General features: G+C 41.3%; 1 protein-coding gene across 13 annotated transcripts in view; it reads right to left on the bottom strand.

Annotated features, from left to right (window-relative positions):
• TMEM178A (transmembrane protein 178A) overlaps window positions 1-13,668 on the bottom strand; it is a 262,811-nt gene that overhangs the window by 8,886 nt on the left and 240,257 nt on the right. For all 13 annotated transcript variants that reach the window (XM_055089139.1, XM_055089138.1, XM_055089137.1 and 10 more), the window contains 2 exons: window positions 4,522-4,635; window positions 1,567-1,704 (listed from right to left, as the gene is read on the bottom strand). In XM_055089139.1, the coding sequence (XP_054945114.1) occupies window positions 1,567-1,672 (106 nt within the window). In that variant the 5' untranslated portion in view covers window positions 1,673-1,704; window positions 4,522-4,635. The remainder of the gene's footprint in view (window positions 1-1,566; window positions 1,705-4,521; window positions 4,636-13,668) is intronic.

Here is a 13,668-nt window from a genome sequence, read left to right as displayed (position 1 = left end):
ATTCACCCAAGTCTGGAAAACTTAAGTTGTTTTTTTGCTAAGAATTATTCAAAGGCCAGGTTTTTTTGAATGCTCTGTCGGGATGCTTACAATGATCATCCGTTATTCCAGGTCACTGCTGGTTACAGCGCCATCTCATGGGGTCGGAAAGGGGCCGACAGGACTTAGAAGGAAGGAAGGACCTCTGTCTGTGAACTAGGTTACAGAAGCTGACTGGTTGACCAACCAGAAGGCAAAGCACCACCTACCTGTCAGCCCTGAAAGACAGAGAAAACGGTGCCAGTCACCGAGGGGTGCTGCAGCCTCCAGTGAACACGGGCTTGAGTGAATGACCATGCCAGTGAGCAGTGCTAGAAACCCCAGTCGTGGTCGCTTGAGTAACAGAACTCCAGAGAAGCACAAATGAGCTTATTCAAAACGGCTACACATCTAGAGTACTATTACTCTGATGCTCAGCGTACTCTGTGAAACTGTTAACTTGGCATCCACTAATCACAGACACAATTTTCTGGGAAAAAGCAGGAGGAAAGATTTCTTCTCCGCAGCCACCTGCAGTCAATTTCAGCCATCAACTCAGCTGCTGACTCCTTCTTAGACAAAAATGTTCTTCACCCGACAATCGACAATCGAAAAGACCATAGTCGTGTCTCCACACACCCTCTTCCAATCTCCTGATTTAACAGCAAGTCACTCCCCGGCGTAAAACCTTCTGGTGGCTTCCAGAGATTAAAAAAATCCACCACCCTTAGATTAAAATCCAAGCCACTGTCTGCTTCTCCACCTCATGGGACACTGTCCTCTCCTTCCCTGCTCTCCAGCCACACTGGTCTCTCTGTGGCTCGAAACACATACGTCAAGCCATCCCTGCCTTAGGCCTTGGCACCGTTCCTTCCTGCCCGCAGCACACTCCCTATGTGGAAGAGGGTCCCCTACGCCACCTCGTTTATCTTCCTGACGGCTTTTATCGCTATCACAAATTATTATTTGTGTCTCCCCACAACAGAAAGGGAGAAGGATTTTGTCTGCCTTAATCATTATGTGTCTTGAGTATGTAGAGAAGTGCCCGGTCCATAGTAAGTCCTCACAAAATATCTGCGGAGTGAAATGAATGAATGTTTTGTGTGTAAAAATGACGCCAATGACTCCATCACTAAGAAATAGACTTTGAGTTGACCTTCAGCCCAGAGGCATGGGCTGTGCTGAGCTATCACCCTCTCCTGGAGGGCTCCTGAGAAGCAATGGCCCATGTTTGCCAAGAGTCCACGCCAGGGTTAGGGGCACAATAGGAAAGAATGGGACAGAAAAATCAGACCTGCCTCACATGGAGATTAAACCCAAGACATTTCCATCTAACCTTGTAACGGGCCACAGTGGGGAAATCAGGGCTGCGTTTTTAACACTGTTGTTGTCTTTAAATTCTGTATTGCCCACCAAAGCCAAATGACCTTCTGGTTGCTTTTCTCACAAGTGAAAACAAATTTAATGGAGAGATAACAAAGTGAAGCTAGCTGCCTGCAGAGAGGCCTTTGCTTTTGCTGGGAGAGGTGTCAGAGGTGTTCCGCGTACCTGTCATGAGGAAAAGGAGTCCGGCCACATGCTGGGTCAGGCTTTCCTCCCAGAAGAAGCTGACCATGGCCACAATGCAGCCACAGAGCAGGACGGCCACAGCCATGCCCAGGAAGCCAGCAGTGATTCTTCTTAGATCTAATCTCAAAACACAAACATTCAAAATAATAAGCAGAAGAAGGAGAGTTATTGAAAGTTCGAAAATGAAGAGCTTTGTATACGTTGTGAAAACTAATACATTACATGGACAGGTGTAGGGTCTTCAGGGCCACGGTGATTTAGGAAATAAACTTCCTAGGTATTTCATAAGAGGACAGATGGGGTGTAACAAGTTGAGGGGTCAGCATCTACCCTCCCTGAGTCCATGGAGAAGTCCGTATGAAGCAGTAAATAGACCAGCAGACACCAGAGTAAACAAGGGTAATAGGTAACAAGTTACTGAGTAAACTGAGAGTGAGGAAGGTTTGCAAAAGATCTTTATTATCCTCCAAAGAGCAACAGAATCATAGGTCACCACCACTGTAGTGGCTGTAATTAATCTGACTTTGGGGAAAGAGACTAAAAACTGAGATATAGTGAAATATGGTTTTACCTGCGCACCAAGGATGCCAATTACTTTATTTTTAAGTTATGCTTCCTCCTGCCTATTTTCAAAAAGCATTTGAGAAAGTGAAGGCAATTGTAACTGAAATAGGGCCCAAGATGCATATATAGGACATCTACTCATTAAGGCCCTCTTCCCTTAAACATAGGCCCTACAACCCAAGCTCCCAAGTACCCAGGTTAAGAAAAGGCTGTTCCCGTGGGCCAAGCCCCACTGTACACACAAGAAGTTTGGTCTATCACAAAAACACGACTGTGATCACTGGGCCAGGAACCCAGGCCCTGGCCCACCTTCTAGGCCAAACCAAGAGATGGACTGGCTGGATGTATGGGTACACTTCCACTCCAGTTGTCCACCCTCCTGCTATTTTGCTTTTTCTTTCTATTTCCCTCCTTCTTTTTTTTTTTTTTTTTTGAATGAAGCTAATTTTAAAAATCGTGAGCTAAATTTCTCTGATCCTTCTTAGAGCAACAGATCCCAAACATAAGTCTGCCGCTGAAGCCAGTGAACAGGTCTAGGCGAGGTGGACTGGGCACACCTTCACACACATGGAGCCAAGACCAGAGGCACAGCCCGCTGTGTGAGCGTGGGCTGCTCTGCAAAGGTGCCCAGGCAGCCACCACCTCACTGTGTGTTCCTGTGGCCTCTGGCAACTCAGGATGATGTGTACAGGGTGGATCACGGTAGCTTTCACTCTTGCCCTTGTCACACGTGGTCCATCCCTTTCTTTTAAAGGAATTTCTCATTTCTAGCTCAGAGCATCTAAACTGAAGCAGGGCATTGCAGCCTAGAAGGGGCAGTGTAGACCACCACAGAGCTAGGGGTCACAGGCACTGATCATTTAAAGGGGCTGTTTAATATTAAGGTGTAAGTCGTTTTGAGACATCCAGTGTAATCATAGCTCAGTCACCGTTCTCTCACAACCTCCTAAACTCCCTGTGGTTCAAGTTTTATTTTCTACGGCCATTAAAAGGCACAGGGTTCAGATATAATCCACATGGGATTTGCCTTAGTACCGGATATGCTAAGCTTATCTGGTAAACATGGTACAGATCACCAAGTGTGACTTTCTTGGAAAAAGCCATGCCTGAGACTGCTGAAAGCATCTTTCCATGAGAACCTCAAAGAGGATTAAGAGGAGAATGCTCAGTACTGTCTTGCTGTCTTTACTCTTAGAGTAAAGAGATAAGGGTCTTTTTCAGGACCCTGTGATGATCTTTTCTTGCCTAAAACCAGTGACTATGTGGCTTTCTGCATAGATGATTAAGGCAAAGAACTCCAAACATGCTCATAAAGAATTAAGATGTAAGAATACTTAGATAAGGCTCTAATTAAGATCTGCTGAGAAATGACCATTAAGATCAGCCAGCAAGAAATAATTTTCAGGAAGTCATACTACTCAGAAATAAACCACATTTTAGCCAATGACTTTCCAAGTCCTAAATTTGCCAATCATAATATTTATAATATTATACCACTGCTGTGGGCAATATCTTAAGAGCTTCCATGTACATGTTTGAGATTCAAAATAGAGCCCTTTGATCTGTAGAGAGACTTGACTTTACAAAATGAAACTCTCCTTGGCTTCCTGTAGTGACTTTGGTCACCAAACAAGATCACTGAAGTCCTTGCGTTGATTGCATTGGAAATGACAATGTCAACCTCTGATTAGGGTAAACACTAAAAAGGATTAGGCCTAGTTTTTTGCTTTCCTGAATTATCTATCCCTAGGCAACATGAATTGACAGTTTTCAGGTAAATATCAGTCCTCTTTGGTGTCACACTGCACAATCCTTTCTACAGTTTCACATTTTCCAGACAGTAAAAAAGATAGTTCCTGCCATCGGGATGTGGAGATAATGGACACCTTCTGAGAAAATTACAACATACACTCATAAAGATATTTTAGCAGAAATACCAAGGTCTGAGATAGACACAGTAACTAAAATGAATATTGGATAAAGAAAACTAAAAGAACACACCTAAGGTATAGACTCCTTGGTTTACTAAGACAAGTGCCAGATCAGGGCCTTGTACCACATGGCTTGGTAAAGAATGCACTCAGGAGGTGGCTTGTATACCGATGCCACCAGGACAGACACGCTCACTGCACTGTCTCACAAAGCCCCATGCCTGACTCTCACACATCTGATCTGCAAACCAGGTGTGACCATGGCACAGTGAAATGACTCTCTGAGTCTCTGACCAAATCGGATGGGGCCCAGAGGCCCACATAGGATCAGCACAGCATCTTTCAGTCCAAATCTGAAAGGGCTGGTGGGAATGCTGTTTGTTCAGAAAGACACCATTTCCTCCCTGACCCTCTCTGACCCTTTCCCAGAAATACTCACGAAGCAGGTGCCATTCATCTTGCTGGATTGTCTTCGTCAAATTGAAAGGAATGTTTCGTAAGCGTATCGGCTGAGAAAAGTGGTACTTGATAGCTGTACATCGTTGTGCAATACCTTGAAGGAAATAAGAAATGTGATTTACTAGTCTGTGCATTTGTAATAGAATTCTGGAAACTGAAGGCAGGATAATGCATCCTAAACTGGGTTGAAGGGGCAGGGGATAGGAATCTCTTGATTATTCTCATTAATAGAGACAAGTCAGAGTAGTAAAGACCCAAAACATGAAATAATTTTTAAAATCATGTTTCATTTTTGAATGTATTAAATTTGATAAGAATCTAAACTCCCCTAATTGTTTTTTCAATGTTGAATTTGTATTAACTAAACACAAAACTCCTCAAGGAGAAATGGCCTAAAAGTATACAGGTGATTGGGAGAAATCAGCTTGGAATTTGAACACAGATAAATTTCACGCATCCAAATCTGATCCAACCTCAAACTCTCAAATGGGCTGAATCAAAAAGTATATCAGGAAGTGTGTTATTTGGAAACCGGAAGACATTTTTCAATAAAGAGCCTTCTACGTGGTGGTTTAAATAGTGATTAGGTCTCTAGACAGCCCATGAGAGCCTAAGTAGCCCTACAGCAGCTGATATAATTCCTTAATACACATTTTACTGATCTGAATTCTAGGTTCTAAGACAACGGGTAATATTAAAAGTAGAAAGGAGAAAGAAATTTTTTCCTCCCTTTTCTGGTTGTATGCACAATATTTTGAAATGGGCAAGTACCCACTGCTTTATCTAGTATCTTCTCCTACCTTCCCTCTCAATCCATGCTTTTATTGCATAAATTAACACAGGCCTATTTTTCCCCTAAAGTCTTCTGAATCCCATGAAAGTATCTATCTTCCTGTCAAATTAAAATGAAACAAAACTTCCTTCTTTCCTTGTAAATCACCTTGGCCAGCTGTTTGGATAAATGCAATCTGATTAGATTAATTTTAAAAGAGCTGTGAGTAAATGTTAATCTTTTAACTCTAGCAGCTGTTAAAAAATATTCTCATAGATGCAAATAAATCTCTAATTGGTGGAATTTGAGTAAATGTAATTAATAAAGTGAAATTTTTAAAAAATCAGGCATTGAAAGGGGAGATTAGTATTTGAGCACAGTTAACATCATGAGCCACTTAGTCCCTGATGTGAAGGAACCTACAGGATCATCTCTCCCTTGTTTCTCAATCATCAGTATGCATAAGAATCACCTGGGGAGCTAGTTTAAAATGTAGACTCCTGGACCCAACGCAAGATATTCTGACTCAAAAGATTTGGGATGGAGCCAGGAACCTGACTTTAAACAAAACATCCCAAGTAATGCTGATGCAGGCAGCTGAGAAACACTACCCAAGACTATCTCTGCTTTTCTGGAAGCTTTTTTTTTTTCCTTATGAAACCACAGATTCTCTAAAAGCTCACAGCTCTTTTTATTATTCTCTTTGTTTTTTCAACATAGGCCCCTGGCAGTGGTTGTGAGGTCTAAGGCATATAAGTTCGGTGTTTACATATAAGTTATGTGTTTATAAGTCAGAAAATGCTTGTGCTTACAAAGAGCAAATGATCTGGTCTGAGAATAATAAAAGATAACAGACTGCATTAATAGCTCTCATTTGTGTTTTTCAAAACTGTCATTCCACTTGATACTCATCCTCGGGCTAACCTTGAGGCTCTGTGTAAGCAGGAAGTGAAGGCTAAAGTAGAGTTGAACACATGCCCCAACACACACACAGAGCCCACTGGCAAAGACTGGGGGAATTATTGGTTCCAGGAAGTTAAGAACACTTCTGTCCAATCATTAGAGTCCCACTAAGCTAGCCAAGCAGAGACTTCAGGGCCCACATATGACAAAAGATACAGACTTTACAGAATTATTTCAGTAGAGTCAAACAACAACACAAAAACAATAACAAACCCTGAGGAGGAGGGAGAATCTAATTTCCAGAGTTGCTGTATTATTTTAAATGTCCAGTTTCAATTAAAAAGTATAAAACATACACAGAAAAAGGCTCCTACATAGAAGAAAAATGTCAGTCCATAGAAACTATCACTGAAGAAGCCCAGACATTGGATTTGCCTAACCAAGACTTTCCGCGCGGCATGTGGAATCTTAGTTCCCCGACCAGGGATCGAACCTGCACCCCCTGCAGTGGAAGCACAGAGTCTCAACTATGGACCACCAGGGAAGTCCCTACCCAAGACTTTATATCAACTGTTTTAAATATGTTCAAATAACTAAAGGAAACCATGTCCAAGGAACTAAAGACAAGTGTGAGAATGATGTCTCACCAAATAGAGAATATCAGTAAAGTGATGGAAAGTATGAAAAGAGACAGAAAAAAAAACGAATAGAAATTCTGAAGTTGAAAAGTATAATAATGGAAAGTTAAAAATTTACTAGAGGGGCTCAACAAAATTTTGAGCAGGCAGAAAAAAGAATCAGCAAATTTGAAGATAGATCAATTGAGATTATCCAGTCTGAGGAGTATAATGGGAGTCCCAAAAAGGAGGAGAGGGAAAAGGGGACAAAAAGAATATTTGAAGAAATAGTTGTGAAAAACTTCCTAGGGCTTCCCTGGTGGCGCAGTGGTTGAGAGTCCGCCTGCCGATGCAAGGGACACGGGATCATGCCCCAGTCCGGGAAGATCCCACATGCCGCGGAGCGGCTGGGCCCATGAGCCATGGCTGCTGAGCTTGCGCGTCCGGAGCCTGTGCTCCACAACGGGAAAAGCCACAACAGTGAGAGGCCCGCGTACCACAAAAAAAAAAAAACAAAACTTCCTAAATTTGATGAAAAACATAAATCTACACATCTAAGAAGTTTGATGAAGTACAAATAGGATAAACTCAAAGGGATCCATACCCAGACTGCTGAAAGCCAAAGATAGAGAATCTTGAAAATGGCAAGAAAAAAATAATGTTTCATATATAAGAGTTCCTCAGAAGATTAGAAACTGATTTCTCATCAGAAAACATGAAGGTCAAAGGGAGTGGAATGACATATTCAAAGCACTGAAAGAAAGATTATCAACCAAGAATTCTTTATTCAGCAAAGCTATCCTTCAGAAATGAAGGGAAAATGAAGACATTTCCAGTTAAACAAAAACTGAGAGAATGTGTCACTAGCAGACCTACCCTACAAGAAATACTAAAGGGAGTCCTTCAGGCTGAATGAAAGGACAGTAACTGAATCCACATGAAGAAACAAAGAACATTTGTAATGTTACAACACAGGTAAACATAAATGGACTAAAATATAAATAGACCTAAACACTCCAACCAAAAGCAGAGATTGGCATTATAGACAAAATAACATGATCCAACTATGTGATGTCCACTAGAGACACACTTTAGATTCAAAGACACGAGTAGGTTGGCAGCAAAAGGATGGAAAAAGATATACCATGAAAACAGTCACCAAAAGAGAGACAGAATAGCTATACTAACATCAGGCAAAATAGACTTTAAGACCAAAAGTGTTATTAGAGACAAAGAAAGACATTTTATAGTGATAAAAAGGTCAATCCACTGAGAAGATATAACAACTATAAACATATTTTATCCGCTTACCAACAAAGCCCCAAAATACTTGAAAAAACTGACAGAATTAAAGGAAGAAATAGACAATTCAACAATAATAGTTGGAGACTTCAGTACTCCACTTTCAATAATGGTGGAACAACTAGATAGAAGGTCAACAAGGAAACAGAAGATTTGAACAACACTATAAACCAACTAGACAAAACACACATCTATAGACCACTCCACCAAACAGCAGAATATACATAATTTTCAAGTGCAAACAGAACACTCCCCAGCATACCCCATATTTTAGGCAATAAAACAAATCTCAATAAATTTAAAAGAAAGTCATACAAAGTATGTTCTCTGACCACAATACAATGAAATTAGAAATCAATAACAGAAGGAAATTTTGGAAATTCAGAAATTTGTGGAAATTAAGTAACACATTTCTAAACAACCAATGCATCAAAAACAAATCACAAGGGAAATTTAAAAACACTTTGAGATTAATGAAAACAAAATCACAATATATGAAAATTTATAAGATGCAGCTAAAGCAGTGCTTACTGAGAAATTTATACCTGCAAATGCCTACATTAAAAGAGAAAGTCTCAAATCAATAGCCTAACTTTCCACCTGAAGAAATTAAAAAGAGAAGAACAAACTAAACCCAAAAAGCAGAAGGAGAGAGATTACATAATTAGAGTGGAAATAAATGAAGTAGGGACTAGAAAAATAAGGAAAATTTAAAAAAACAGAACTTGGTTCTTTGAAAACGTTAATAAAATTGACAAATCTTTATCTAGACCATTTAAGATAAAGAGAGAAGACTCAAGTTACTAAAATCCGGAATGAAACAGAAGACATTACTAACCGTCTTACAGAAATAAAAAGTGGTATAAGAGAATACTGTGAAAAAATTATATGCCAACAAATTAGATACAACAGATTAAATGATAACTTCCTAGAAAGACACAAATTACCAAGACTGACTCAAGAAGAAATAGAACATTTAAACAGATCTATATCAAGTAAAGAGAATGAGTTAGTAATTAACTTAGTAAAAAAATTCCCACAAAGAAAAGTCCAGGACCAGAGAGCTTCGCTGGTGAATTTTACCAAATGTTTAAAGACAAATTAACAATGTTTCATAAACTCTTCAAAAAAAACAAAAACAAAAACAGATGAGGAGGGAACAATTCCAAAATCATTGTATAAGGCCAGTATTGCCCTGATGCAAAAAACAAAGGTATCACAAGAAAAGAATATTACAAAATATTCCTTAGAATATGGATTCAGAAGTCCTCAACAAGGTACTAGCAAAGCGAATTCAGCAACATATAAAAAGGATTGTACATCACGACCAAATGGGATTTATGCCAGGAATGTAAGGTTGGTTCAACATATGAAGATGAATTAATGTAATATACCTTATCGATAGAATAAAACACAGAAATCACCTCACAGATGACAAAAAAAAAAAAAAAGCATTGACAAAACCCATTTGATACTCACCAAAATCCCCTATGAGCTAAATATGAAATAGGTATTATTAGCTCCATTAGGCAGGTAGAAAAATCTGAAGCTCAGAGAGGTTAAGTAACTAGCCCAAGGCCACAGTGCAAAGCAATAACCAAGCTTTTAACATATATGGCGTTACCCAAACTTTGTATAATGCTCACTCAGGAAAGTTAGAAATCCTTACGCTTTTAGAAATGCATCTTAATTCTGTGGGTAGTGAGAACTGCAGCTTTTTTTTTTTTCATGGAAAGGCATTTTATTTTAAACATAGCAGGGTGTGCATGTCAATCCCAAACTCCCAATCTATCCCTCTCTCCCCACCCTTCCCCCCCGGTAACCATAAATTCGAGAACCGCAGTTAGTAAATGAACTGTCAGTTTGAAGCGAAAAACAAATTTTTTCAGTTTAGTACAAACATATGCTCTTTTGGAAACAAAGCTGATACCTAACTGAGCCTTCTGTTTGTACATTATCCATACCTTTCAACACACATTATTTGGAGACTGGATTGGCTCGTGGCTGACTTAGTGGCTTCATCCTTCCTGCATCTCATGGAAGCTACTTAATGCTAGAGACAGGGTTTGGACTGGGGAGAAATTCTCCTCTCGGACTCAGCGGGGCTGGCCTTCCACCAACTCCTATGCTAGGGAAATATGTGGTCCCTTGACATCATTGCTAAGACTCTCAGAGCCCATCTCCTCCTCCGCCCCTTGCTGGGAACAGGCGTGATCCCAGTGGACAGAGAGAGTAGCAGAAAGGAGGCGGGCAGCCGGCCAGCCCAGTGCTCTCCTGCTCCCCCAGGAAAGCGCCACACGTGTGCCAGGAATGAGGTAAGCAGCGCACACCTCACCAAATTACCTCTCCTTCCCCAGTAGCCTCCCAGGTTAAATTTAAATGGCCAAGAACTTGAAATGAGAAGAAAAAGGAAGTGGGAAGAGTGACAAGGTCTGGACTGGAGTGACAAGCAGTAACCCAAAGGTCCCAAAGACTGGGAGCGTGGTAAGGAACCCAGAGCTTCTCTCTTGAGTTTGCAAGAAAATGCTCTACAGCCCCGGTGCTCTACTCCCTTGGAAGATGATTAGAGACTTCAGGCAGAATTGGAAGAGAAAGATGGAGTAAAGGACAGATCAGCAGTAGTGTCAGAGGCCTGCGATTAGCTCTTTTATTTCCTTATTCTTAAACACTTTTTCCACGGTTAAAGCAGAAAGTCAAATAGATTCGAAGAGTAAAGTATACTATTAAGTTTTGGCTTCCTACAGCACACATGTAAAACTGACAAAATGAAACTTGACAAAAATCACCCCAGAAAAGACCTCTAGTTGCTTAATTTGCCAAAGACAAATTAAGTCCTTTTGGTAAAAAGACGAGTATACATATATACATAGACGGTGGTAAAGACAGAAATGCCACGCGATACGTTGAAGAGTGATACTGTGAAAATCCACAAGGAGGCATTAGATGCAAATTTTTTCAAAGCCATGCATGCGAACTTTGAAATGAACTGGCTTTCCGGGTTTAGAGAGCAATGAATCTGGCTCTCTGAAAAGGAACGCAAAAAGCATGAGCTCATAGCACCAGATGGCATCTCACAATGGGGGGAAAGAGACACGCAGGGGGTTGAAAAGAACAACTTGTGGTCTATATTTAGTGATTAATTAGCTTTTTAAAGGGCCAAGTAGAGCCACTTTAATGATGACATAAACCATAGAATGAGATACATAAAATATGCTGCACAGGGGTTAAAAATGGGGCTTAGGGGCTGGTGAATTTCTGTTGTTTCTGATGCTTAGAGAAAGGAATCAAATTCTAAGCTAACTTCCAGAAACTCACACTCTAGGTTAAATGAGGGAGAAAAGTGAGAGACAGCAGAAGATGCTGTTAAAGGTCATTAGAGTCGATCAATGATGAGGCAGTATATGCAAAGGCTAAAGGCTTTGAGGTCAGCCAGACTCGGATTTGACTCCCAGCTGTGTGACTTTTGGTAAATTACCTTACCTCTCTGAACCTTGGTTCCCTCATCTGTACAAGAGGGGGAATAACGGCAGATACGTTATGGAGTTATTGTGAGGAAAGAAAGAGACATCGCACAGGATGTGGCCCACTCTAAGGCTCAATAAATGTCAGCACTGGATCATGAGTTACCTCTCAGCATCTGCCCACGCTCACCAGCAGAACAATCAGACGCACTAGGAGTCTGAACCCTAAATGAGCATCGCAGATCAACCAAGTACACAGAGAGATAAACAGACACATGAAACAGCTGCCTGAACAACGGTCTAACCAGTGGCTCTCGTGTTTCCTCTCCATTCTCACCACTTCTAAGACTCCTAAAGAGTCTTCACTTCACCCCTAAACAGTTGGCTAACTGGCCTCTTTGCCACTCTCTCCCCATTTTCCATCCTACCCTGCACGCCACTCTTAGATGAACCTGCTCTGTGAAGACCTGGGGCCTCTGGAGCCTCAGTTGCCCATCTGTAATGCAGAAGATGAAAACCTTTAAGATTTTTGTTATATCCACCTGCCTTTCACAGTATCCTGAGCTTAATATGTTTCTTTAAATTGATAACTACAGCTGTACTTGCCATCATGTAACGTTGTATTTATTTTAGAATTATGTGTTTATTTAAAAATAAGGTGTCTGGCAAAAGGTAGGTGCTACATAATTGTATACTGAATAGCTTTAACACTGTGCCAATGTACCAACTTCCACACTTAGGCAAACAGGAGATGAGAAAATTTCTGGTGGTCCCTGAGAGCAATAAGCCTGGGGTTTTCATCATCCAGCTCTGTTTTGCCCCATCGAGAACACAGCATCAGCTTCCCCCGAATCAAGCCCAGGCTACGGGCCCCTATCATCCATCCCTGCCCCCCAGCTCACTTACACTTACATGTGACTGGTCCCCAGGGGCTCCCCCCATCCCTCCCAGACGTGTCCCCTGGCAGTGTCACGCCCATTTCTTCCTATACCTACAGCCTTCACCTTAGAACGATTTACAACCTACTAAGCCCTCCAGGCCTACAGCCTTCATTCAAAATGTCTTCCCCACACATGCAGCCCATATAGCTCCCCCCCCCGCCCCCCCACCCCCGTTCTCTGGCTTTATTTTGATTTTAGAGGCTGAGCCACACAATCTGGCTCTAGTTACTCAGTCTTCGTTATTTCCTAATAGGTCAGCAAGTCTGCCTCCCCCTGAATGCCCCAAGTTCCTCAATAGTCGAGGCTGTGACTTCTTTCTGGATCCGTGACATTTAAGAGGTTGCTGAAAACTACAGTATAATTGACGCTTTAGGTCCTCTAGCAGATGAAAGTGTCGGTGAACAGTCTGCACTGTTTCCTAAAACATTTCAAAGGCAACTTGGAATTCCATATCTAGCCCATGGGCAGAAAAATGAAGAACTCTTTTCCTACCAGCTCTGCCTGTGCACGTCCCAATTTAATAGGAAAGATCAACTGTGGGCTCACAGGGCAGGGTGGCTACCATGTTCTTGTCCATGAGATTTAATTTCTGAGGGAATCAGGTGCTAAACAGACAAAAGAAAAGGTTTTCCTCATCACCTCCTTGAATGAGTATGAACAGCCCTCGCTTAGATAAATAAACTAAGTACAGTAAGCTTAGTAGCTTAAAGCTGACTTAAGCCCCAGATGACCAAAACCAGTCCTGAAGGGCAAACCCATCATGAAGTCTTCAGAACTGAAAGGAGAAAGATATAATAAAATCAGTAAATCTAGAGGACGTGTTGACGTCCAGTAGAAATAGAATGCAAGTCACATATACAATTTTAAATTTTCTTATAGTCACACTACAAAAAAAAACAGGTGATATTAATTTGACTATATTTTAACATGCAGTCAAGATGTTGAAAATTATTAATGAGGTATTTGACACGCTTTTTTTCACACCAAGTCTTTGAAACCCAGTGTTGATCTTCCCCTTACGGCACTTCTCCTCTTGGATGAGTCTCATTTCAAGCTCTCAGGGCTTCCCTGGTGGCGCAGTGGTTGAGAGTCCGCCTGCCGATGCAGGGGACACGGGTTCGCGCCCCGGTC

Source organism: Physeter macrocephalus, chromosome 12 (genome assembly GCF_002837175.3).
Source record: "Physeter macrocephalus isolate SW-GA chromosome 12, ASM283717v5, whole genome shotgun sequence".
Lineage (NCBI taxonomy): Eukaryota > Metazoa > Chordata > Mammalia > Artiodactyla > Physeteridae > Physeter > Physeter macrocephalus.
Note: the sequence above shows the minus strand (reverse complement) of the source record. Positions and strands in the feature narration are given on the sequence as shown.